Source organism: Ranitomeya imitator, chromosome 7 (assembly GCF_032444005.1).
Source record: "Ranitomeya imitator isolate aRanImi1 chromosome 7, aRanImi1.pri, whole genome shotgun sequence".
In the NCBI taxonomy this organism is placed as follows: Eukaryota; Metazoa; Chordata; class Amphibia; order Anura; family Dendrobatidae; genus Ranitomeya; species Ranitomeya imitator.
Window position 1 is genome coordinate 90439241 of NC_091288.1, and position 25498 is coordinate 90464738.

At 45.3% G+C, this 25498-nt stretch overlaps 1 protein-coding gene across 2 annotated transcripts in view; it reads left to right on the plus strand.

Annotated features, from left to right (window-relative positions):
* The window catches only part of CYP20A1 (cytochrome P450 family 20 subfamily A member 1), a 75889-nt gene that overhangs the window by 11427 nt on the left and 38964 nt on the right, over positions 1-25498 (plus strand). For both annotated transcript variants that reach the window (XM_069733642.1, XM_069733641.1), the window contains exons 3-7: positions 2669-2835; positions 4632-4777; positions 8064-8231; positions 10819-10897; positions 22876-22991. In XM_069733642.1, the coding sequence (XP_069589743.1) occupies positions 2669-2835; positions 4632-4777; positions 8064-8231; positions 10819-10897; positions 22876-22991 (676 nt within the window). The remainder of the gene's footprint in view (positions 1-2668; positions 2836-4631; positions 4778-8063; positions 8232-10818; positions 10898-22875; positions 22992-25498) is intronic.

Genomic DNA, 25498 nt, shown 5'->3' on the forward strand with positions numbered 1-25498 from the left:
CCCCCTCCCCTTTTTATTTTTGCTACAAGGGCATCCACTGCCTATGCACACTAACTCTTCAAACACTAATACAGTGTTCTCCAACTCCGGTCCTCCAGAGCCACCAACAGGTCATGTTTTCAGGATTTCATTAGTATTGCCCAGGTGATGGAATTATTGCCTGTGCAGGTGATGCAATTATCACCTGTGCAATACTAAGGAAATCCTGAAAACATGACCTGCTGGTGGCTCTGGAGGACCGGACTTGGGGAACACTGCCTAATCGTATTTGCAAAGCAAGGGACCATAGTCCTGCCAGTAATGGGGGATCTCCAACATAAGTATCCAACAAAGATTAGGAGTGGATAACCTCAAGGTAAGGTGATTTGATGATGAAAAACACACACATTACAGTAGCTCAATGATGACACAAATATGCGGTAAATATGAAGTGTATAAGGACAAAAAATGGTAGTCAAGAGTAAATTCAGATGTGGTTAATAGCTGCAGGAAAAAGAGAAATCCAGTTTGTTTCAAGGAAGTAAGTGTATTAGTGGTGTGACCATTAGATGGCATCTACATACTGGCACTATACTCAAACAACTAATACATCTCCCAGTGAAACATTAAAGAGTAAGGCTACTTTCACACTAGCGTCGTACTCGGCCCGTCGCAGTGCGTCGGGCCGACGCATACTGTGGAAGCGCCGCACAACGTGGGCAGCGGATGCATTTTTACAACGCATCCGCTGCCCCATTGTGAGTTGCGGGGAGGAGGGGGTGGAATTCCGGCCGCGCATGCGCCGTCGGGAATGGCGGACACAACGCACCAAAAAACGTTACAAGCAACGTTTTTTGGTGCCGACGGTCCGCCACAACACGACGCAACCGTCGCACGACGGTTGCGACGTGTGGCAATGCGTCGCTAATACAAGCCTATGGAAAAAAAAGTCTGCAGGATGCGTTTTTTCTGCAAAACGACGCATTGCGACGTGCAGTGCACGACGCTAGTGTGAAAGTAGCCTTACTCTTTAATGTTTCACTGGGAGATGTATTAGTTGTTTGAGTATAGTGCCAGTATGTAGATGCCATCTAATGGTCACACCACTAATACACTTACTTCCTTGAAACAAACTGGATTTCTCTTTTTCCTGCAGCTATTAACCACATCTGAATTTACTCTTGACTACCATTTTTTGTCCTTATACACTTCGTATTTACCGCATATTTGTGTCATCATTGAGCTACTGTAATGTGTGTGTTTTTCATCATCAAATCACCTTACCTTGAGGTTATCCACTCCTAATCTTTGTTGGATACTTATGTTGGAGATCCCCCATTACTGGCAGGACTATGGTCCCTTGCTTTGCAAATACGATTAGGCAGTGTTCCCCAAGTCCGGTCCTCCAGAGCCACCAGCAGGTCATGTTTTCAGGATTTCCTTAGTATTGCACAGGTGATAATTGCATCACCTGCACAGGCAATAATTCCATCACCTGGGCAATACTAATGAAATCCTGAAAACATGACCTGTTGGTGGCTCTGGAGGACTGGAGTTGGAGAACACTGTATTAGTGTTTGAAGAGTTAGTGTGCATAGGCAGTGGATGCCCTTGTAGCAAAAATAAAAAGGGGAGGGGGGGGAGAATGTATGCAATGGGCCTGAGGAGTTTCTCTTCCAACTAAAAGTCAAATACTTAGCCAACATATCCACACATTTATAAGAAGGAATTCCCCCTCCATTATTCTATTAATGAACATTCCTCTTCCAGCAGTAGATGGGACTGGAGGGGGTTAAATAAGCGTTACCTTGGTTACGGCACCGGACATGATGTATGTGGTCCAACCCTACGTTCCAAGATGGAGCGGAGGTCACATGTGGGACTATAAAAAAAAAAAACAACCTGCTTTCTTTGTATACCTGAGTCGGGAATGGCGGACACAACGCACCAAAAAACGTTACAAGCAACGTTTTTTGGTGCCGACGGTCCGCCACAACACGACGCAACCGTCGCACGACGGTTGCGACGTGTGGCAATGCGTCGCTAATACAAGCCTATGGAGAAAAAGTCTGCAGGATGCGTTTTTTCTGCAAAACTACGCATTGCGACGTGCAGTGCACGACGCTAGTGTGAAAGTAGCCTAAGTGGCATGGAAAACCACCTGCAGTCAATGAGAGAAAAATATATAGAAGTATGAAATGATGGATGCTTACCCATATAGTACCATGTCCCTGTATGCAACTGCAGCCCCGATGCACGTTTCGCCTGGGCTTCCTCAGGGGGTTGTCAACAGCTGGCAAAACATGATACATTCATGCTCTAAGGACACGTGTATTAAGCATGAGTTTGAGCACATGTGCCACTAACTGATAACTGTATTTCAGCTACATAGCTTTGTTTATATACTGATTTATTCCCAGCAGTACCAGTTTATGCCTCATCCACAAACCCATGTCCTGGCAGACAAGAAATTCCATGTTATCAGATTCTGCATTCATCTTTGCCACCAATGATCACTTTCTGAGCAGCTGCTGTTTTCCATCTTGGTCAGCGGTGTTGCAGCTCTTGATACTCCCATTGACTGCCTACTTATAGATGTTTGACGTGAATGTGATGTAATAAGCACTGAAAGATCACCACAGAGGTAATAGATGCCCAACCTTCTACTAAGTCATCTGTCTGCTTTCAGGGATGGAAATCTGCAGGACATTGTGAGCAAAGGCAGCTTGCATGAGTTCCTGGTGAATTTACATGAGAAGTTTGGTGCTGTGGCGTCCTTTTGGTTTGGTAGAAGGCTTGTGGTTAGTCTTGGGTCTCTGGATCTTTTAAGACAGCACATTAACCCCAACAAAACCTGTGAGTATACAAAACTTTTAACTTGAATAGCTAAACATCGTTTAGATGGAATATTTTGTTTACGGTCAGCAAATTGTGTGGCGGGCTTTTTTTTTTTTTTTTTTTTAGTTTGTGCGTACATTTTGGATTTGCAGCAGAAAATTCTGATACATATCTTGTGTCTCCACAGTGCCACATAATAAAAACTAGGACCAATGTATCAGCAGACCATCCTGAGTAGTTCCATTAAAAGAGATCCTTGGGGTGTGTTCCCATGGTTAGTAAACGCTGCAGGTTGGATGCTGTGTACATCCGCAGGGTCCAGATGTTACAGCATAGTGGATGGGAATGGAAGAAATGCCATCACCACTATGCATGTTTTGGCACCCACGGCTTCCCTGTGGAGATGGACATGCGGCACTTCTTTCCAGACCGCAGCATTTCAATTTATCTTGCGGATAAATATCACCTGTACAATGTATTGGACGCGGTGATTCTGCACGGTTCAATGAACACATGCAGAACCACCTCCTACAAAAGTTAGCAGTGCTTTGGATGGAGCTGACGTGTGCTGTGTCGAAACCGCTGCTGGTTCCTGATCGTGGGAACATACCCTTAAGTACTAGGGAGATCGTGTTTCGATGCCTGATTCCAGAATCCCCCTTGTTCACTCCCAACAAATTTCCACAAGAAGCTGAATGTCATGGATATTCATTGGTCGCGGGACGCGGCCTCTGTCATTGAAATCCAAGTCGCTGATTGGTCGCGGCAAAACAGCCACGACCAATCAGCGACGGGCACAGTCCGGAAGAAAATGGCCGCTCCTTACTCCCAGCAGTCAGTGCCCAGCGCCCGCATACTCCCCTCCAGTCACCGCTCACACAGGGTGAATGCCGGCGATAACGGACCGCGTTATGCTGTGGGTAACGCACTCTGTAACCGCTGCTATTAACCCTGTGTGACCAACTTTTTTACTATTGATGCTGCCTATGCGGCATCAATAGTTAAAAAAAATGTAATGTTAAAAAAACAAAAAACCTGCTATTCTCACCCTCCGTAGTCCGCCGAGCCGCTCGCGACTGCCGCCATCTTCCGTTCCCGGCGATGCATTGCAAAATTACCCAGAAGACTTAGCGGTTTTGCAATGCATCCTGGGAACGGAAGATGGCGGCAGCTGTGCGCGTATCGCCGGAGCTTCGGTGGATCCCAGGGGGTGAGTATATAACTATTTTTTATTCTAATTATTTTTTTTTTTAACAGGGATATGGTGCCCACACTGCTGTATACTACGTGGGCTGTGTTAGATACCGCGTGGCTGCTATATACTACATAGGCAGTGTTATATACTATGTTGGCTGTGTGATATACTCCGTGGGCTGTGCTATATACTGCGTGGGCTGTGCTATATATTACGTGGCCATAATGGGTACAGTTGAATCCAAACTGAAATATTGTAGAAAACTACAGCTGCTCATTTATTTTGGAATTCCCATTTTTAAGGAACATCTTGGTATGGTGTTTTTTTCCCTCCTCACCCACCCCATCTATTAGCCTATAGTCATGTGTTTGTAGAGGTTGTCTTGCGATACTTACTGGTCGTTGCCTTCAGCTGTTTCCTGCCCGCTCCTCCTCAAGACACTGTGCGGTTCAGCAGGTCACAAATGCGGTCAGATGGTGCTGGAAACGGCCTAAGACTGCGCCTGGCAAGTGTTGCAATGCACTCTCTGCATATATACAGCATTACTATATGATAGTAGATGGGGGGAGGGGAATAAATCAGAGTTCTCCTTTAATTGTTGCATGTCATGATGTTCTAGCCGACCCGTTCCAGATGATGCTGAAGTCGCTCTTGGGATACCAGTCTGGGGTCATTGGAGAAGCGACTGAAAGCCATATGCAGAAGAAGCTGTATGAGAACGCCATCAACAAGTCTCTACAAAGTAACTTCAGTGTAATAATAAAGGTACCTCGCAATTATCTCTATATATCCTAGTGTCTATGCCTGGGGATAGTGATCTCTTAATTGGAAGGAAGTGATTCTGCGGATAGGCTTTTATCACAACAGAGGTAATTTAAAGGTAACCTGTCACTTTTGCCCTACTAAACTGCCCCCACTGCCACACAAGTCATGTAATGTGCACCCTAATGTAGCTGTAAATCTAAGCCCCCCCAGTATTTAAGTACCTTTATATACTCGAGTATAAGCCAACCCCGCTAATTTTGCCACAAAAAACTGGGAAAACTTAATGACTCGAGTATAAGCCTAGGGTGGGAAATGCAGCAGCTGCCGGTAAATGTCAAAAGTAAAAATAGATACCAATAAAAGTAAAATTAATTGAGACATCAGTAGGTTAAGTGTTTTGAATATCCATATTGAATCAGGAGCCCCATATAATGCTTCATACAGTTTATGATGGCCCCATAAGATGCTCCATATTAAAATATGCCCCATATAATCCTGCATAATGGTTAATAATGGCCCCATCAGATGCTCCATAGACACATTTGCCCTATATAATGCTCCACAAACGTTAATTATAGCCCCATAAGATGCTCCATAAAGATATTTGCGCCATACAGTGCTGCACAAACGTTGATTATGGCCCCATAAGATGCTCCATACAGACACTTGCCCCATTTGCTGTTGCTGCGATTAAAAAAAAAAATCACATACACACCTCACTGTCACTCAGGCCGTTCCGGCGTTGCTTCATCTTCAACGTCTTCTGCACTGACGTTCAGGCAGAGGGCGCGCACTAACCACGTCATCGCACCCTCTGACCTGAGCGTCACTGCAGAAGACGCTGAAGACGGAGCGGCGCCGGAACGATGAGCAGGTGAATATCGCGCAGCGCTCCCCTCCCTGTTATACTCACCTGCTCCTGGCGCTGTGCAGTCCCTGCTTCCCCGGCACCGCAGCTTCTTCCTGTATTGAGCGGTCACCGTTACCGCTCTTTACAGTAATGAATATGCAGCTCCACCCCTATGGGAGGTGGAGCTGCATATTCATTACTGTAATGAGCGGTACCATATGACCGCTCAGTACAGGAAGAAGCTGGGGCGCCGGGCAGCCAGGGACCTGCAGGGACCGCGCCAGGAGCAGGTGAGTATAATTAGATAGCCCCCGCTCCCCCTCCCCTGCCAACCCCTGGGTATGACTCGAGTATAAGCCGAGAGGGGGACTTTCAACCCAAAAAAATGAGCTGAAAATCTTGGCTTATACTCGAGTATATACGGTAAAAGGAACACAACACTTTTACTCTTTCTTTACCTTCTCTGTAAATTCCTGCCTTCCAGCCTTGCAGGTGGCGCTGTATTTTGGTACTGTTACATACCTTTTTGACAAGTAGTCACACTTGCTGCCGAAGGAATGATGGCGTCTAGGCTGCTCTGATGTCACAGGCCTTTCCCAGGAGATCCCATGGCTTTGCAATGACGGCCAGCTCCCAGGAGTACATAGTTTTCCTGCACTTCTGAGTTCCAGCGGCTTTCGGAGCGTGTGAGGATTGAAAACGAAGCAGGGGATATGCACCCAACTGTAATTCTCATGAACTGGGAGCTGGCCATCATTGCAAAGCCGTGGGATTTCCTCTGAGGGGGCTGTGACATCAGAACAGTTCAGCCCATCATTGAGATGATGATGATGGGAGTCACTACTGGCCAGAGGAGCGTGACTGAAGCCACATCCAGTGCCACTCACAGGACTGGGAGCCAGGGTTTACATGCAAGGTAAGATATAGGGCATTTCAATAGATTGTGTGGCTACACAATGGAATAATACAGAGTTTCTACAACATAAGCTTCAGAATTGTTCTCTATTCTTATATAATGAGAATCGGGTACAATCTGATATTATAGCAAGGAAATTAAAGTGGGTTCCTGCAACTTGTCAGATGACAGGCTGTTTTACACAGATTGGCAGCCTGTACACTGACATGAGCAGCGACACATAGAAGTATTCTGCTGATAAAGCCATCACCGCAACAATGGAAGTAAAAAGGAACCTGTCATGGTCTTAGTAAAGGGCCCCCATTGCCATAGAGGCCATGTAATATGCAGCCCTAATGTGTCTGAACCTAAACGCCCCAGTACACAAGTTATGAAAACACTTATTTCCTACTTGTTTCTGGAAACTGGGTGGTCCTGCACACTGACTACTCGATGCTACATAACCCATGCCCTCCTTCCCCACTTGCTGTCATTGAGCGTGACTGGCGGCCGGGTATGTGTCTAGAAGGTGCCCAGTTGTACTGATGCCTCCACTGCATGTGTCACTTGCTCTTGCAGCAGGCCATAAGCTTAGTATTAAATTAGGAAGACTGATGCTAACAATGCTCGAAAAGAGCGGCCTAAAGGAGCACGTGGCTACTAGCGGCAAAATATAGAACAGCTTTTTACACTGATCATGGTCCAGTATAAAGGTCCCCGGGAAGGCAATCGGGGAAATGGCCAGCTGTCGGTTCATTCATACAGTGTCAGGAGGCATTAGAGGACTGGCTCAATGCAAGGTTGGAGTAAATGGAGCCCGAGAACCAATTCATGGGAACCTTAGTAGTCACTCTAAAACAGAGGTCCCCAACTCCAGTCCTCAAGGCCCACCAACAGGTCATGTTTTCAGGATTTCCTTTGCATTGCACAGGTGATGCAATTATTACCTGGGCAAGACTAAGGAAATCCTGAAAACATGACATGTTGGTGGGCCTTGAGGACTGGAGTTGGGGACCCCTGCTCTAAAAGACCTATCCGGGGAGGCGAGCAGTCCTCTATAAAGAACAGCCGATAACCAGAATCTATAAAGGTAGAAAGTATTAATGGAGTAGACCAAATTAATCTGTAGATGGTTATTGGTGCAATATTAAAGTCCCCATACTTATTAGATGGCCGTATCTCCCCATACACAGGAGCACAAGTTTAGCAAGTGATCATGTGTTCTCTGGGCGCCCCTGGCTGACATGTAGGCCGGTGGCTTATCTTCGGGAATACAAAATTGGGCATGTGCGATCAGTTGGCTGGCACCCCTATACCCCTTTACCCCTATACCCCTATGTGTGTTAGCCAATCCTGTCGCTATCGACTACTGCAGCCAACCTTAGCCTAGTGTGTACGGGGGTCTTAAGTTTCCTGTGATGTGGCGTATAGGCGTTATTTTTATCTGGATTCTTTGACTGCCAGTTGAATAGCTAAAAAGTAAGGAAATGGAATTGTATGTATCCTATAAGGCTGTGTAAACAGTAGTATTTATCTTTCAGCTCTCGGAGGAGTTACTATCAAAGTGGAGTTCAATTCCTCAATCTCAGCATGTGCCCTTGTGTCAACATATGCTTGGATTTGCCATGAAATCTGTTACTCAGACTGCAATGGGCAGCACCTTTGAAGATAACCAGGAGGTTCTCCGATTCCGTAAAAACCATGATACTGTGAGTGCCATGTAATTATCCTATTTTTTGGATTATAAAACGCTCCGGATTATAAAACGCACCCCAAATTTTAAGAACAAAAATAAGAAAAAAATTTTTTTTAATAAAATGGTGGTGCTTCTTATAATCCTTGCATCTTATTGCTTACCGGGGATGGTGGCTGCTGTGAAGCGGGGTCCCAGGATCGCTGCTGGAGAAGGCAGGAGTGGTGTGATGCCGCAGGCTGGTATGAGGGGGTGTTCTGATGTACTCTGCTGCAGGGGTGTCCGGTGCTGCTGCTGCAGGGGTGTCTCCGGGTGCCCAGCGGTTGCTTGCCTGTGCCTCTGGGGCCTCCGGTGCCGCGAGTGTGTCCGGCGCTCTGCCGACATTTTGCGGCAGGCCAGAGCCCCGGCACTTCCACAGTTCTATGTGCGGTAGTCTCCGAGAATATGGCCACCGCCGGGGGTGGCGCATGCGCAGATGGTGATCTCGGGATCAAGATCTTGAGAGATGAGATTTCAGCGCTGAACCGTGGAAGTGCAGGGGCTGTGGCCGGCCGCAAAATGTCGTCAGAGCCCTGGGCAGCGCCGGACACCCACGCAGCACAGGCCAGCAAACGCCGGTCACCCCCTCATCGCAGCCTGCACCCACGATCTCGATAAGGCATGTTTGCTTTCTAAGACGCACCCCCATTTTCCTCCTCAAGTTTGAGGGAAAAAAAGTGCGTCTTACAAAACTAAAAAATACGGTACTGTAAGGAGAATGTGACATTTTCCATAATGTACCAACCCAATGTCAAGGCACTTGTATTTGCTGTGTGGTGCATTTTGGAGAGCTGATACTTTACTTATCTCGTAGATTGCATTTATTGGTAAATTATGATCTCTTGGAAACACTTGGTGGCTTTTTGCGGCAGTCACAAACGTGCTGATAATTGAACGGGGGGGGTATTACGTCTCGCAAAATTGTTTATCTTTATAGCATACAAAATTATATTGTTTTTGTTCAATAAGTTTTCTGCCAAATCCTCAACCTGTCGTGGGTCATGACCTAGATCGGATTCTTTCGCTTTATTTAAAGAGACAGCTCCTATAATGGTCTTGTAGTGAGTCCCCTATGTGGCCTTCCCATGGGCAGGACTGATTGTTATACACTGGCAGCACACAGTCAAGGTTCATTGTAAATGCAGAGATCTTACTAATTATGAGGATTTTTTCTGTTTTCAGACAACCCCTGCCCTCTGGCAAGGAGTGTGTGGTTTGTTTTGTTTTTTTTTTTAAATACAGAAATTGCATTGTCAACACCTATAATATAAACCAATGATAAAACGGATTTGTGAACCCAAAAGATTGTATGCCACTTTAATCATATGTCAGTCTCAGGAAGACCTAAATAGCCTGTGTATTAGTTGTGTAGTTTTCTGTGCTCTCTAAAATTGTCTGTAATGTAGGAAATATTTGTATCACTTGTGGGGAGTAAACAATTTGTGTAATTATTATAAACTTTTTACTTTATTTTATTCTTGGTGTGTACGTGACGTGAAAGAAGTAAACTCCAAAAAGATCACGAGAAAAGTTAATTCTATATTGTACGTACATAAATATATCATACCATTTTCTCCTTCGCCTCATGGGGGGACACAGGACCATGGGTGTTATGCTGCTGCCACTAGGAGGACACTAAGAAAACTTGAACAAAATTAGCTCCTCCTCTGCAGTATATACCCTCATGCTGGCTGTAATCGAACCAGTTCTTGCTTATTGTCCGTAGGAGGCACTTGGGTCTGGGATTCAGACCCCCAACGTTATTTTACTTTTTACATTTTTTTTTTTAATTTTTCCTTCACAGAACGAAGGGGCGACGGACCTCTTCAGGTGTCCGATTTCCCCGAATCATCAACAGGCGGGAACGCGGAGTGTCCCCTCCCCTACCCCCTCTTGCACCGTTTCTTTGCCATGCCTGGGCTCGCTTTAGTAGCGACTGTCACCTTAGGGTCTCAATCTCCCCACACCACCAACGGATGGGAACACGGAGTGTCACCTCCATGTACTCCCTTCCGGAGTCAGGCTACAGCCAGACAATAGCCCTGACCCATCCCTAGTGATTGAACCCATGGGATGTACAGAGGCCCAAATGGGGGGGGCCATTTGCATCCGTGCAGCCCCCACTGCATCACCACTGACTGAAAGCTGTGTGCTGTTCCTACCCAGAGACTGATTTAGGACGTCTCATGGTCCTGTGTACCCCAATGAGGCGAAGGAGAAACAGGGATTTTTGTGTACTCACCGTAAAATCCTTTTTCTCCGAGCCACTCATTGGGGGACACAGCACCCACCCTGTTAGCCTGATGGCTTCTGTTTGTTCTTTGGTTTGACATATAGTATTCTGTATGATAGTTATAAGCTCCTACTGCTTTGGCACTGAACTGGTTCGATTACAGCCAGCATGAGGGTGTATACTGCAGAGGAGGAGCTAACTTTGTTCAGGTTTTTTTAGTGTCCTCCTAGTGGCAGGCAGCATAACACCCATGGTCCTGTGTCCCCCAATGAGTGGCTCGGAGAAAAGGATTTTACGGTGAGTACACAAAAATCCCTGTATTTTATTCCAGATTTGGTCTGAGATTGGAAAAGGCTTTCTTGATGGATCTATAGAAAGGAGTCCCAGTCGGAAAAAACAGTATGAAAATGGTGAGTTTGTATTAACCCCTTAGTGACAGCCAATTTTGTACTTAATGACCAAGCCAATTTTTACAATTCTGACCAATGTCACTTTGAGGTTATAGCTCAGGAACCCCTCAACTGATCCCACTGGTTCTGAAAGTGTTTTTTCATGGCATATTGTACTTCATGTCAGTGGTAAAAAAAAAATTTCAATATGACTTGCATTTATTTATGAAAAAAACAGAAATTTGGCAAAAATTTAGAAATTTGGCAATTTTCATTTTTTTACCCTTAAATCAGAAAGTGGTGTCAACAAAATACGGTGGTTAATAAATAACATTTCCCACGTGTCTACTTTACATCAGAACAATTTTGGAAATATAATTTTTTGAGTTAAAAGTTGACCAGCAATTTCAAATTTTTCCTCCAAAAATGTACAAAACTTTTTTTTTTTTTTTTTTTTTGGGACCACCTCACATTTGAAGTGGGTTTGAGGGGCAATATAACAGAAAATACCCAAACGTGACACCATTCTAAAAACTGCACCCCTCAAGTTGCGCAAAACCACATTCAAGAAGTTTATTAACCCTTCGGGTGCTTCACGAGAACTAAAGCAATGTGGAAGGAAAAAATTTACATTTTACTTTTTTCACAAATTTACTTTGAAACCAAACTTCTTTCACAAGGGTATCAGGAGAAAATGGACCACATAATTTGTTGTACAATTTTTTCCTAAGTACGCCAATACCCCGTATTTTGGAGCCACTGTTTGGGTGCATCACAGAGCTCAGAAGGGAGGGAGCATCGTTTAACTTTTTGATCACAAAATTGGCTGGAATCAATGGTGGCGCCATGTCACATTTGGTGACCCCCCTGATGTACCTAAACAGTGGAAACCCCCCAGTTCTATCTCTAATCCTAATGGAAAAATGGGAAAAATATATATTTATTTTTTTTTACCTAACAAAGGGGGGGTTTGATTTACCTTTTTTTTTTTTTTTTATTTTGACAACTGTGATGGGGTCTATCATCAAATCATGTTCTCCAAGGTCTCAGCTACCCCTGGTAGCCGAGTCCCCGGAGATTTTCCGATTCTGGGGGGTGCTATACCCTTATTTCTCAGCGGAATAAGTACCATTAACTGCTGTCGTTAAGGGGTTGAAGTATTACGACAAAGATAGAACCCCAAAATTCAGAAACTACCCTAGCAAATGTCCTCTGTATCTACTAATCTATTTTGTCTCATACTGCTGATAAAACTGAGTAGTGAGGGGAATTCATCATCCCTGTTTTTTGGCAGCAAAAGTCGCTAAGTTTGCCACAAATGGTAATTGTGAGTACTTTCTGAACAAATGACGTGGTTTTCCGCCACAGGACAGCTATGCTATAGTGTACCCCAGAATGAAGTTTAGCATAAACTTCATTTTCTATGACAGTCCATAGGATGCACCAAATTAAGTTGTGTGCACCTTCCTCCACCTGGCTGTAGATTCAAGGCTGCCGTATGATACTCCTACCATGATAAATTCCTCCATATGAATCCAAACAAATTAGTCATCCCTCCGTCCACCCCTGTTTCCTCTTCAATATGCTCAGTTTGCGGCAGGAGCCTCCTCCCCATGCTGTGCATCCATTTTACAACTATTAGTATTCCCATCTCCAAGATCCTAACACAATATGTAGTAGGTGTAATAGCAAATGCCTCCAAAACGTAGTATAGTTCTTCTGATCAGCTATATCGCTTACCCCATGTGCAGGGCACTGCAATGGCTTAGTTGTTAACGGTCCTAATCATGAATACACAAGCTACTTTACTACCCTGCATATGGGGTAAGCGACTTGGCTAATCAAAAGAACTATATTACATTTCTAATTGGAGGTATTAGCTAATATTACAACTACTATATATTGGGATAGGATCTTGGAGATGGGAATACTCTTGGCTAAACAGTTTGCCCATTACTTTAATATTGATAGCCTATCCTTGGGATAGTTCATCAATACCAGATTGGTGAGGGGTTGACACCCGGCACCCCCTGTTCAGCTGTTCCTTGTGCCAACAGCGGGTGCTTAACATGAACAAGGCTGTATGTGCAGAATCCGGCTGGGGCCGCTATACCATTGACAGAGCTGTGCAGCTCTGCAACTGAAGTGGCTGCCGGGTTTCACCCCCCACGATCTGGTATTGAGGAACTACCCTAAGAACAAGCCTTCAATATTAACTCCTTTCCGACATCAGGCGTACATATACGCAGATGACAGACTCCCTCCCTTTGATGTGGGCTCCAGCGGTGAGTCACATCTTTCTGGGGACATGTCAGCTGTTTTGAACAGCTGACATGTGCCCGCAATAGCCGTGGGTGGAATCACAATCCACCCGCGGCTATTAACCAGTTATATGCTGTTGTCAAACTCCAGCGGCATTTAATTTGCACTTCCAGAAATAACCACACCGGTGACCCCCGTCACGTGATCGTGGGTCACTGATGTGTTGGCATGACAACCTGAGGTCTCCTGGAGACCTCTATGGTTGTCAGTGCCAGCTTGCTGTGGGCGCCACCCAGTGGTTGGCGCTCATAGCAAGTGAGTAAATCTGCTATACAGAGGCAATCTGAACATCACCTGTATGTAGCAGAGCCGATTGGGTCGTGGCAGCTTTTAGTCTCCTGTGGAGACTATTGAAGCATGCCAAAAGGGAAAAAAAAGTTTTTGTAAAAATATATAAAAGTTCAAATCACTCCCGTTTTGCCCCATTCAAAATAAAACAATAAAAATCAAACCTACACATATTTGGTATCGCCGCGTTCAGAATCGCCCGATCTATCAATAAAAAAAAAGGATTAACCTGATCGCTAAACGATGTAGTGGGAAAAAAGTCAGAACACCACAATTGGTTTTTTTTTGACCGCCGCAATATTGCATTAAAATGTAATAACGGGCGCTCAAAAGATCGTATCTGCATTCTGCACCAACATGGTATCATTAAAAACGTCAACTCTGCACGCAAAAAATAAGCCCTGACCCAACCCGAGATCACAAAATATGGAGGCGGTACGGGTATCGGAAAATGGCGCAATTTTTTTTTTTTTTTTTTAACAAAGCTTGGAATTTTTTTTTATCCACTTGGATAACAAAAAAACAAGATATGTTTGGTGTCTATGAACTCGTAATGATGTGGAGAATCATAATGGCAGGTCAGTTTTAGCATTTAGTGAGCGTAGTAAAAAAGCCAAACAAAAAACAAGTGTGTGATTGCACTTCTACGCCTCATTGGGGGACACAGGACCATGGGTGTTATGCTGCTGCCACTAGGAGGACACTAAGTTAATACATAAAGAATAGCTCCTGCCCTGCAGTTAACACCCTCCTGCTGGCTTGAAGTGAACCAATTCTTCCTTAGTGTCTGTAGGTGGCACTTGGGTCTGCTTTCAGACCCCATCATTTTATTTTCATTTTTATTTTTATTCTATTTTTTTCCCTTAACGGAGCGAATGGGGGAGACGGATCCTTTCTAGGTTCCGATCTCCCCCGAATCATCAACAGGCAAGTACGTGGAACGTTCCTCCCGTATCCTTTCCTGTAAGGTTGGATGCCAGCCCTGAGCTCACCTTACGGGCGACTGTTCCTTCGCGTTCCGATCTACCCCCTCCATAGCAGGTGACCACACGGAGTAGCCCTCCATCTACATCTCCTGGAGCCAGGTGCATAGCCGGACATATTATGTATGGCGTCCGTGCAGCCCCCCACTGCATCACCACTGATATAGCGGATGACTCAAGGCGGCAGAAGCTCTCCACGCCCTCCCTGACTATGGCGACGGTGGATTGAGCACCAGTCCACCGCATCTACTGTGAGTACACTGCGGGGGCTGAGGCGCTGGGGGGGGTCCTGGTCCCCGGGGTATGGAAGGTCCGCACCTCTAGCAGGGCATAAAGCCCGGGTCTGTGGGTGGTCCGCAGTGCGGCTTTTTTGCTATGAAGGAGCGCGGCTCAGGATGGCACTAATAGCGGTCGCGACGCCGCAACCGTAAGTTTTTCTAATTCAGTCCCCGGCTTTTCCCCTTCGTGCAGGCCGGAGTTCTTGGCCACGCCCACCGGCAATTACCGCCGCCCATCTTTTCTAGCCCTTCTCGTTCCCTGAGAAGCGCTCACACAGATCTCGGCGGCCATCTTGGGACACCACAGCGCTGATCCTGCAGCGCTGCTCCAGCCCTCCTAATCACAGCCTTCAGGACCATACATTGCGGACCTCCCCTGGGGACTCAAGACACAGGACCTGGGTAAGCTGTAGATAAATAGCTTTAACCCTTCCCCTGCTAGTAAGCGCTCTCCTCAAAGCTACTATGTCTCAAACAAGGCCGCACAAAAAGTCTGGGGAAAACCCACACCGTATTCTTCGCTGCATGTAGCTTTTGTAAGGTCTCATTACCCCGGGGTCACAATACTGCATTGTGCACAGCTTGTGAACCAGTGACTGTCCAGGAACCAACTGTTACTAATACTGAACTTAGTGAGCCTGGTCCCCCTGAGTGGGCTACCTCCCTTACCCGGTCTATGGCATTCCTGGTAAAAGCGTTAGAATCGTTCCGAGACCCCTCCTCTAACCAGGGCACTCTTACGGATGACGCTTCCGATCCTCAAAATCCCTCGTACGCTAGGGGTCGTACATTGCCAAGGAGCTCTCGCTCTTCCAGGAAAAGGACTCATGCCATATCCCCAGACCATCACCGGGTTTTGGGCTCTGAGAGCTCCATTTCTCGCTCCCCTTCCATTGGGGCTAGTAGAGAACCTGTTTCAGAGGATGATTCTGACACATCCCTAGATAAGGAATTTCATCACGATCAGGAGACTCTTGATTCTCTCATTGAGTCAATGAATAAAGCTTTGAAACTTGAGGGGGAACCTTTATCTAAAACGGATCATGCCGTGTCCTTTAATAGGACCAAATGAGCTCACAGTGTTTGCCACTCATCCCAAATTTAAGGAAATCGTAGAATCTCACAGGATCCGTCCCGATAAAGGATTCACAGGGCAGAAGCCTATGGAATCAAAATATCCCTTAAGTAATACAAACAAGATACAGCTGACCGCACCTCCAGGACGCCAGCTAGCAGGCACACCGGACCCGACAAGCAAGGATTGCAGCCGAACAGACAAGACTTCGGGTGCTGATGCCGAGAAAGTCCAACATACAGGAATCCAAGGGAAAAAGAACCGGCAGCACTCACCAGTCTTGATGGCAGGTAATACTTTATTGGTGCATATTCTTCACGGCTCGGGAGTGCATATATACAGAGAAGTGTACAGGTAAAACGACAGCCGTTTTGCGCTACTCGAGCGCTTCAACACGTCTGTTTGGTCTCAATCTTTTCTTAGATCCTGGGCAATCTCCCCCGTAGATCCTCCGGTATCACGCCTGGCTACTAAATCTATTTTATCCTCTTCGGAGGGCGCCTCTATTAAAAACCCAACCGATCGTCAGATCGACAATATGGCGCGTTCAGCCTTTGAAGCCTCAGCAGCCGCAATCTTCCCATCTTTTGCCGCTACGTGGGTGACTAAGGCTATGACGCACTGGGCTGAGGTCTTGTCTTCAGCGGTGCTGGATACCAATCTTCCCCCCCGAGATAGCAGACCTCGCTACTCAGATAGCCAGAGCTGGAGATTTTGTAGTTACCGCGTCCCTGGGCGCTGCTAACTGTGCTTCACAAGCAGCAGCAAACGCCATCACCATCCGGAAGTCCTTATGGCTCAGGGACTGGCGTGCGGATTCGGCTTCCAAAAAGCAATTGACTTCTCTTCCATATCAGAGCGGTCGCCTTTTTTTTTTTTTTTTTTTTAATTCGTTTATTAGCAACAAAATAAGTGGGAAGCGGTCGCCTTTTTAGCGAAAAGCTCAACCAATTAATTTCCGACGCCACTGGAGGGAAGAGTAAATTTCTTCCACAACAGAGACCCTTTCGGAAACAGCAGGCTGTCCCGATTTTTTTCGCTTCAACTCAAATTGGTCCTCTACTTCCACATCTTCCGGACCTGGCCGGGCACAACGTAGGGATAGAGGTCCTCAGACCTCTTACAAACCTTCCCCTTCTTGGAGAGGCAGGCCTAGGCAGTCAGGGTCCAGGGAATTCAGACCGGGCAGGTCTCCCACACAATGACTCCTTGCGGTATCCGGAGGACACCCTCAAAGTAGGCTGCCGCCTGCTTTCCTTCAGCGATGCATGGCTCTCGGTCGTTCACGACGAATGGGTCCGCGACCTAGTGTCCTCTGGATACAAGATAGAATTTTCCTCTCTTCCACCAAATCGCTTTTTCCTGTCTTCTCCTCCCAGGGCAAGGGCATCAGAGTTCTTCAGGCCATAAGCTCTCTAAAAGAAGACGGGGTTATTATCCTGGTTCCTCAAAGCGAAAGGTTTTTATTCAAACCTGTTCATTGTTCCAAAGAAGGACGGTAAAGTATGGCTCATACTGGACTTAAAACTGCTGAACAAATTTGTCAGGGTGCGACGGTTCCGAATGGAATCGCTTCATTCTGTCATCGCCTCAATGGAGAAAGGCGAGTCCCTGGCGTCCATAGACATCCAGGACGCGTACCTCCACATTCCTATATTACCTTCTCGCCAAAGGTTTCTTCACTTCGCAGTTCAGGAAGATCACTTTCAGTTTGCTGCTCTGCCCTTCGGCCTCGCCACCGCTCCCAGGGTATTCACCAAGGTCATGGCGGCCGCCGTGGCCATCCTTTATACCCGAGGTGTGGTGGTGTTACCGTATCTAGACGATATCCTCAAAGGCCCCTCTTTCCGCACCTGCAAGGAGGCCGTGACCATCACAATAGATACTCTTTCTCGCCTGGGTTGGAAGATAAACTTCCAAAAATCTTCCCTAGTACCGGTTCAGCGAATTTCCTTTCTAGGGTTGATACTGTACTCGTCCCAGTGGTTGGTACTTCTTCCCCCGGAAAAGATCTGTCTTACAGCGGGAAGCTCAGAAGCTCTCTCCACCTCATACTCACTCTCTAAGTTTCAGTATGAGAGTCCTCGGCAGGATGGTAGCAGCTATGGAGGCGGTCCCATTCGCTCAACTACACCTCCGCCCCTTACAACATGCTCTCCTGGCTGTGTGGGTCAGGAACCCTTCCTCTCTCGATCGTCGTTTCCTCCTTCCCCAGCGAGTCAGACTATCCCTCAGGTGGTGGACTTTGAAGTCCTACCTGAATCAAGGGAAGTCTTTTCTCCCAGTACTTTGGCTAGTTGTGACAACAGATGCCAGTCTTCTGGGCTGGGGAGCAGTGTTCCACCATCACGCTGCTCAGGGCCGCTGGTTTATTCAGGAAGCACGCCTGCCCATCAACATCCTGGAAATACGGCCAATCAGGTTGGCTCTTCTCCAATTCAATCCCTTCCTGGCGGGTCGTTCCATCAGGATTCAGTCCGACAATGCCATGGCAGTGGCATATGTCAACCGGCAGGGGGGGAACACGCAGCGAGGCAGCCATGACCAAGGTAGGCCTCTCAGCGGTTCACATTCCGGGAGTGGAAATTTGGGAGGCAGACTTCATAGCTTGGTCCCACAATCCGGCGGCCATCAGGGCAGATGCACTCGTTCACTCGTGGCATCAGTTCCCGCTTCCGTACATATTTCCCCACTTCCTTTACTGCCGAGAGTCATCAAGAAGATCAGAGCAGAGGGGATAACAGTAATCCTGATTGCGCCAGATTGGCCACGCAGGACCTGGTACGCCGAACTAGTTCAACTAGTCGTCGATGTCCCCTGGCGATTACCGAATCGCGCAGACCTGTTGTCCCAGGGGGCCATTTACCACCAGAACTCCAAGGCCCTGTGTTTGACAACATGGCCGTTGAGTCCTGGGTGCTAACACAGGCATACTTCTCTCAGAAAGTCATTTCTGCCATGATCAGTGCCAGAAAGCCTACGTCTATGCGTATATATCATTGCATTTGGAAGACCTTCTTCTCATGGTGCAAGGACCGATGACGCTGTCCTCCTTGAATTTTCCATTCCTTCCATCCTCAAATTCCTTCAGTCGGTTTGGACTTAGGACTCGCCCTGAGTTCTGTTAAAGGGCAGATTTCAGCCTTGTCAGTCCTGTTCCAACGTAGACTTGCCAGCAGATTGCAGGTGAAGACATTCATTCAGGGAGTCTCCCATGTTGTGCCGCCCTATAAGATGCCGTTGGAACCATGGGACCTTAATTTGGTCCTCTGAGTCTTGAAGGCGGCCCCTTTTGAACCTCTGCAGGACGTTCCCCTGTCTTTTCTATCATGGAAAGTTGCCTTCCTGGTTGCGGTCACATCCATCCGACGAGTCTCAGAACTGGCGGCTTTGTCTTGTCAAGGTCCTTTCCTCATTTTTCATCAGGATAAGGTGGTTTTGAGAACATCCCCGTCTTTTGTATCAAAAGTTGTCTCATCTTTCCAGCTCAATGAGGAAATTGTCTTGCCTTCACTTTGCCCGGCACCAGTACATCGCACCGAGAAGGCTCTTCACACACTAGACTTGGTGAGAGCTCTTAGGAGATGCGTCTTTCCGCAGGTCAGATGCCCTGTTTGTGCTCCCGGAAGGGCCAAGGAAAGGTCTAGCCGCTTCCAAAGATACGATAGCCAAGTGGATTTGTTCAGCTATCCAGGAGTCGTAACGAGTTAGAGGTCACTCTGTCCCAGCAGGGATTAAGGCTCATTCTACTCGGTCAGTGGGTGCGTCTTGGGCCATCCGGCACCAGGCGTCGGCAGCACAAGTCTGCAGAGCTGCGACTTGGTCCAGCCTGCATACGTTTACGAAGCATTACCATGTCCATTTTCAGGCCTCGGCAGATCCGTCCGTCAAAAGATGAATTTTGCAGGCGGCAGTGCCGCATCTGTAAGTTGTGGGTACACGGAGCAATTGCAGTGGATTGTTTCCCACCCAGGGACTGCTTTAGGACGTCCCATGGTCCTGTGTCACCCAATGAGGCATAGGAGAAATAGGGATTTTTGTGTACTCACCGTAAAATCCTTTTCTCTGAGCCAACCATTGGGTGACACAGCACCCACCCTGTTAGCCTATTGGCTTTAGTTTTTTTTCTGTGTTGACTTGGTTTTGACATAGTTCATTCTTGTTAAATGTTAAACTCCTACTGCTTTGTTACCGAACTGGTTCACTTAGAGCCAGCAGGAGGGTGTATACTGCTGGGGAGGAGTTATTCTTTGTGTTAATTTAGTGTCCTCCTAGTGGCAGCAGCATAACACCCATGGTCCTGTGTCCCCCAATGAGTGGCTCGGAGAAAAGGATTTTACAGTGAGTACACAAAAATCCCTATTTTTTGCAATTTCACCACACTTGGAATTTTTTTCCCCATTTTCTAGTACACGTCATGGTAAAACCAATGGTACAGTTCAGAAGTACAACTCTTCGCACAAAAAACAAGCCCTCACACGGCCATATTGATGGAAAAATAAAAAAGTTATGGCTCTGGGAAGAAGGGGAACGAAAATGCTAAATTGAAAAATGCTCTTGGGGTTAAAGTAATGGACATCCCCCCCTTTAAGCCCTCCAGCTCTCACTTATGAGATAGAAATTGCAAACATCATCAGGAAATTAACCCTTGCTGCCTCCGCATGATTTATTTATTTTTTCTCTGCATTTCAGGAATATAAAAAAAATCTAGCAAACCTATTTCATCTTTCAGTTCTAGGGTTACTATTTTTTCAGTGAGGCTCTGTCCATACTATTTTCCCTTTGGAAATGCGGCGCATTTTTAACCCCTTTACCCCCTAGGGTCTTTTGCACATTAATGACAAGGCCAATTTTTACAATTCTGACCACTGTCCCTTTTATAAGGTTATAGCTCTGGAATGCTTCCATAGATCTTGGCGATTCTGAGATTTGTTTTTTTGTGACATATTGTACTTCATGATAGTGGTAAAATTTATTTGATATAACTTGCATTTTTGTGTAAAAAAACAAAAAAAAACGAAAATTTTGCAATTTTCAAAGTTTTTATTTTTATGCCCTTAAGTCCGAGAAATATGTCACACAAAATAGTTCATAAGTAACATTTCCCACGTCTACTTTACATCAGCACAATTTTGGAAACCAAATTTGTTTTCGTTAGGAAGTTTAAAAGTTGACCAGCAATTTCTAATTTTTACAAAAAATTTTTTTTTTTTTTTTTTTTTTTTTTTTTAGGGACCACCTCACATTTGAAGTCACTTTGAGGGGTCTATATGGCAGAAAATACCCAGAAGTGACTCCATACTAAAAACTTCACCCCCTCAAGCTAACCAAAACCACATTCAAGAAGTTTATTAACCCTTCAGGTGTTTCACAACAATTAATGGAATGTGAAAGGGGAAGAAATGAACATTTAACTTTTTTTTTCACTAAAATTAAACTTTAGACCAATTTTTTTTTTTATTTTCCCAAGGGTAACAGGAGAAATTGGACCCCATATTTGGGGGGGGGGACCACTGTTTGGGAGCATGGCAGAGCTCGGAAGGGACGGAGTGCCATTTGACTTTTTCATACCAAAATTGGCTGGAATTGCCATATCGTGTTTGGAGAGCCCCTGATGTGCCTAAACAGTGGAAACCCTCCACAAGTGACACCATTTTGGAAAATAGACCCTCCAAGAAACTTGTCTAGATGTACCTAAACAGTAGCAATGCCCAACAAGTGCCCCCTATTTGAAACTATTCCAGTGTTTCCTGGTATATGAATTTTATAATGTAATGGTATATGGGAGTTATGCAAGTCAGAAATGAATTTTGTAATGCAAGGAGGTGTAGAACAGTCTGAAGCATTCCTTCATACACAGGCCAGGTTTATTGGGGCAGTTGTCACATTGATAAATGGTTTCCTTGCATATTCCTCTTTTGTAACACACTCGGCACCTCTTTTTGCACTTTGAGGGACCTCCCCCAGGAAATGTTGACCTGGTACGATGGAAGTACTGGGGCCCTCTCCTTCCTGATCTCCAAAGATTAAGGCCTTGATCACTACCTCCTGGAACTTATCTGTCTGGCCTGCACATCATGACAGCAGGAAAGCGTTAAGCATTGCCATTTGTACGATGTGCACGGCCAGCTTCTTGTACCACACGTTGGCCTTTCTCAAACCACTGTATGGCTGGAGGAGTTGATCAGAGAGATCGACGCGCCCACCCCCCCCCCCCCATGTTTTTTGTTGTACACCAGTACACAGTCTGGTTAGTAGAGCTGTGTAGTGGTACCTCGTACAGTGCCGAGGGTGCTGCCATCGCCATGTATGGTGGTCAAGAAGGACATCCCTCTTGTACTTGACCACCAGTAGGTGGTCGCTACATTGAGCTGTGTCGACTGCAACAAAATGCAACATGTTGCATTCGGCGCAGCGTCAAAACGGCGCATGCAGAGGCATCCACATGCATTCGCATGGCCTGCATACCCAATGTTAAAGATGGGTACGCAGGGCCACGCAGCACGCAAGGAGTAGTAGGCAGGGTTTCATGGAGGAAGTACGCTGCCATCTGCTGCCCTCCCGTACGCTAGTGTGAAACCAGCCTAACAAGGATATAAAAATTGAAAGTTTGCAAATTGTGAAATTTTTCAATATGGCAAAAATTCCAATAATAACACAAAACGTATCAACCTAAATTTACCACTAACAAAGTGTGTGTGTGTATATATATATATATATATATTATAACTTAAAGGCCATACTTTGTTGTTACTAGCAGCCTTCTAGTCTCTGACTGACCAGGCCAATTTAAAAAAAACTTTAGCAGTGTCACTTCATGTAGTATTTTATATTATATTTTCATAACAATGTTCAAGGTAGCATGCCTGTACCTATTGCATCTGGTTTCCAAAGATGGCATCATTAGTTGGCTGACAATCACTTTTTTTATTTTATTTTTTTTTTATAATAACAATACGGACAGTTTAAAGAAAACAAAGCAAACCAGAGCATGATGTTGCCTAAATTCCAGTATAGTTGAGTATACATAAGTTGTTCCTCTTGTGTTTCAAGCTCTGATGGAAATGGAAACTGTGCTGAAAAAAGCCATCAAGGAGCGCAGAGGGAAGAACCCCGGCCGACATGTGTTCATGGACTCATTACTACAAGGAAACCTCAATGACAAGCAGGTGAGTCTGCATCGTAGAGTACAAACCCTCCTAAAAATCGTAAAGGAGCACTTGGTAATGTGTTAATGCAATACTCGGTTTTTCAGTCATGTGACTTCATTTGTGGCCTCCTAAATTGCACAGTGCGTTTTTAGGTCACTTTTTGGAATTTTATGAATGCAAGTCTGAGCTCCATTCTGAGTCGGATAGACTTTCATTGAGAAAGTAACGCACAGGAGACCGAGCAGGTTACTAATGCGGACCAGAGCGCCGCTGAACACTGCAGACCCTGACCGGTCCCTATTATGGTACACTCAGCATACACATTACTGTTTACGAATATATATGGGGAAATGTAAAGAAAATGACAGCAGTGCTCCATTACAGGGAATGTTTCATTACCATATTTTTCGGTCTATAAGACCGATATATCTCTCTATCTATATCTCTCAAATCAGCACTCCCAATGTGAACATGTGCAAACTGCAACACATAGATAAAAAAGACCACAGCAGCACATGTACATAAATCGGCCATGTGAAAACAGACAAATATACATTTCTCAAAAATATTTTTTCATAAAAAAAATTTCAAAAAAATTTTTTTTTTCATTAAACTTACAGTTAAAGATGGAGATTCTTAGCGCATAAATTGGCCAATTCATGTGTACCCATCAACCACGGCAAGGTGATCTCCCCCTGATGGGTCCTACTCTACTGTACATGCCACTCTTGGGCCACCAGCCTACAAATCTGGACAAACATGTCACTCCGGGCTAAACCTACAATTTATGGGCAGGTAGAGTTGATCACCGCCACCTGCAAGGTCAATGGGGGGAGTGCAAGATAAGTCTGGATGTTGCCATTATGCGCTAAGAATCTCCATCTCTAACTGTAAGTTTAATGGAAAAAAAAAAAAAATTTATTTTGAAAAATTTTTTATGAAAAAAATATTTTTGTGAAATGTATATTTGTTTTCACATGGCCGATTTATGTACATGTGCTGCTGTGATCTTTTATTTATATATATATATATATATATATATATATATATATATATATATATATATATATATATATATATATATATATATATATATATATATATATATATATATATATATATATATTCTCTCTCTCACTCTCACACACTCACACACTCACACTCTCACACTCTCACACTCTCACACACACACACACACTCTCTCTCTCTCTCTCTCTCTCTCTCTCTCTCTCTCTCTCTCTCTCTCTCACACACTCACACACTCTCACACACACACACACACACACACACACACACACACTCTCTCTCTCTCTCTCTCTCTCTCTCTCTCTCTCTCTCTCTCTCTCTCTCTCTCTCTCTCTCTCTCTCTCTCTCTCTCTCGTCTCTCTCTCTCTCTCTCTCTCTCTCTCTCTCTCTCTCACACACACTCACACACACACACACACACTCACACACTCACACACACACTCAACTTATGTGGAGTTTTTTGTGATTTAATGTAGTCATCAAATAAAAGTTTCGGCCCCAATGAACGGCCTTCTTCAGTAACAATTGCTATCAGTAGAAGATGAAAGCGTAGGTGAACAAAGTTATATCTCATCAGCACTGGAGCAGTAATGGCTGTACTAATGAGTAATGTCCAAACCGCTGTAACTGGTGATTAATGGAGGCCCAGGAGGGACAGCGTGTCTGTGTCTTGCAGGGTTGCGGCATCCACCTCTGACTAGCAGTGGATGCCGCGTCCCTGCCAGACTCACCGGCACGCTGTCCCTCCTGGGCCTCCCAGGTTTAGACTGCAGGAAATGAGAAAACATTATTGTTTTTTTCCTGTCAATATGGCCGTGAGGGGTTTTGTTTTGTTTTTTTGCCGGATGAGTTCTACTTTTGAACGACTTCATTAATCTTACCATATAATGTACTGGATAATGGTAAAAAAAAATAATTTTTTTGTACAATTACCATTTGGTATTGCTGTGTTGAGAAATGCCCAATCAAAACATAAAGCAAATTAATCTACGGTAAATGGCGTAATGGGGAGAAGAAAAAAAAACACCACACATCAAACCGCCAGAATTACGATTTTTAGTGGCAGTTGCAACATTGCAATAAAGGTGATTAAAACTGTATCAAAAACATCAGGTCGGCGCACAGAAATAAATAGAAATTATAATTATATGTTTGCTATCCACAGATGCATAATGACCTGGAGAATCAGAATGGCAGGTTAATTTTAGGATTTAGGGAAACATGGTAAAGGGAAAAAATGTGGAATTGTACTTTTTTGCAATTTCAAAACACAGAATGTCATTTTTGTGCCCTATGATCATGTGACAGGGGTGCCAATGGGCGTGTCTTGTCATTTGCTTTTGCCAGGTGCAAGTTAACCCCTTTACGACTTTCGACACACCTCTACTGCAACTGCAGTCACGGTGATCGTATTAAACTATTGGCTCCATCTTGAAGCAGGGCACATGGTGTCGTTATTCCAGGAGGTAGTGATTCCCCCCCCCCCCCCTCCCCCTGCA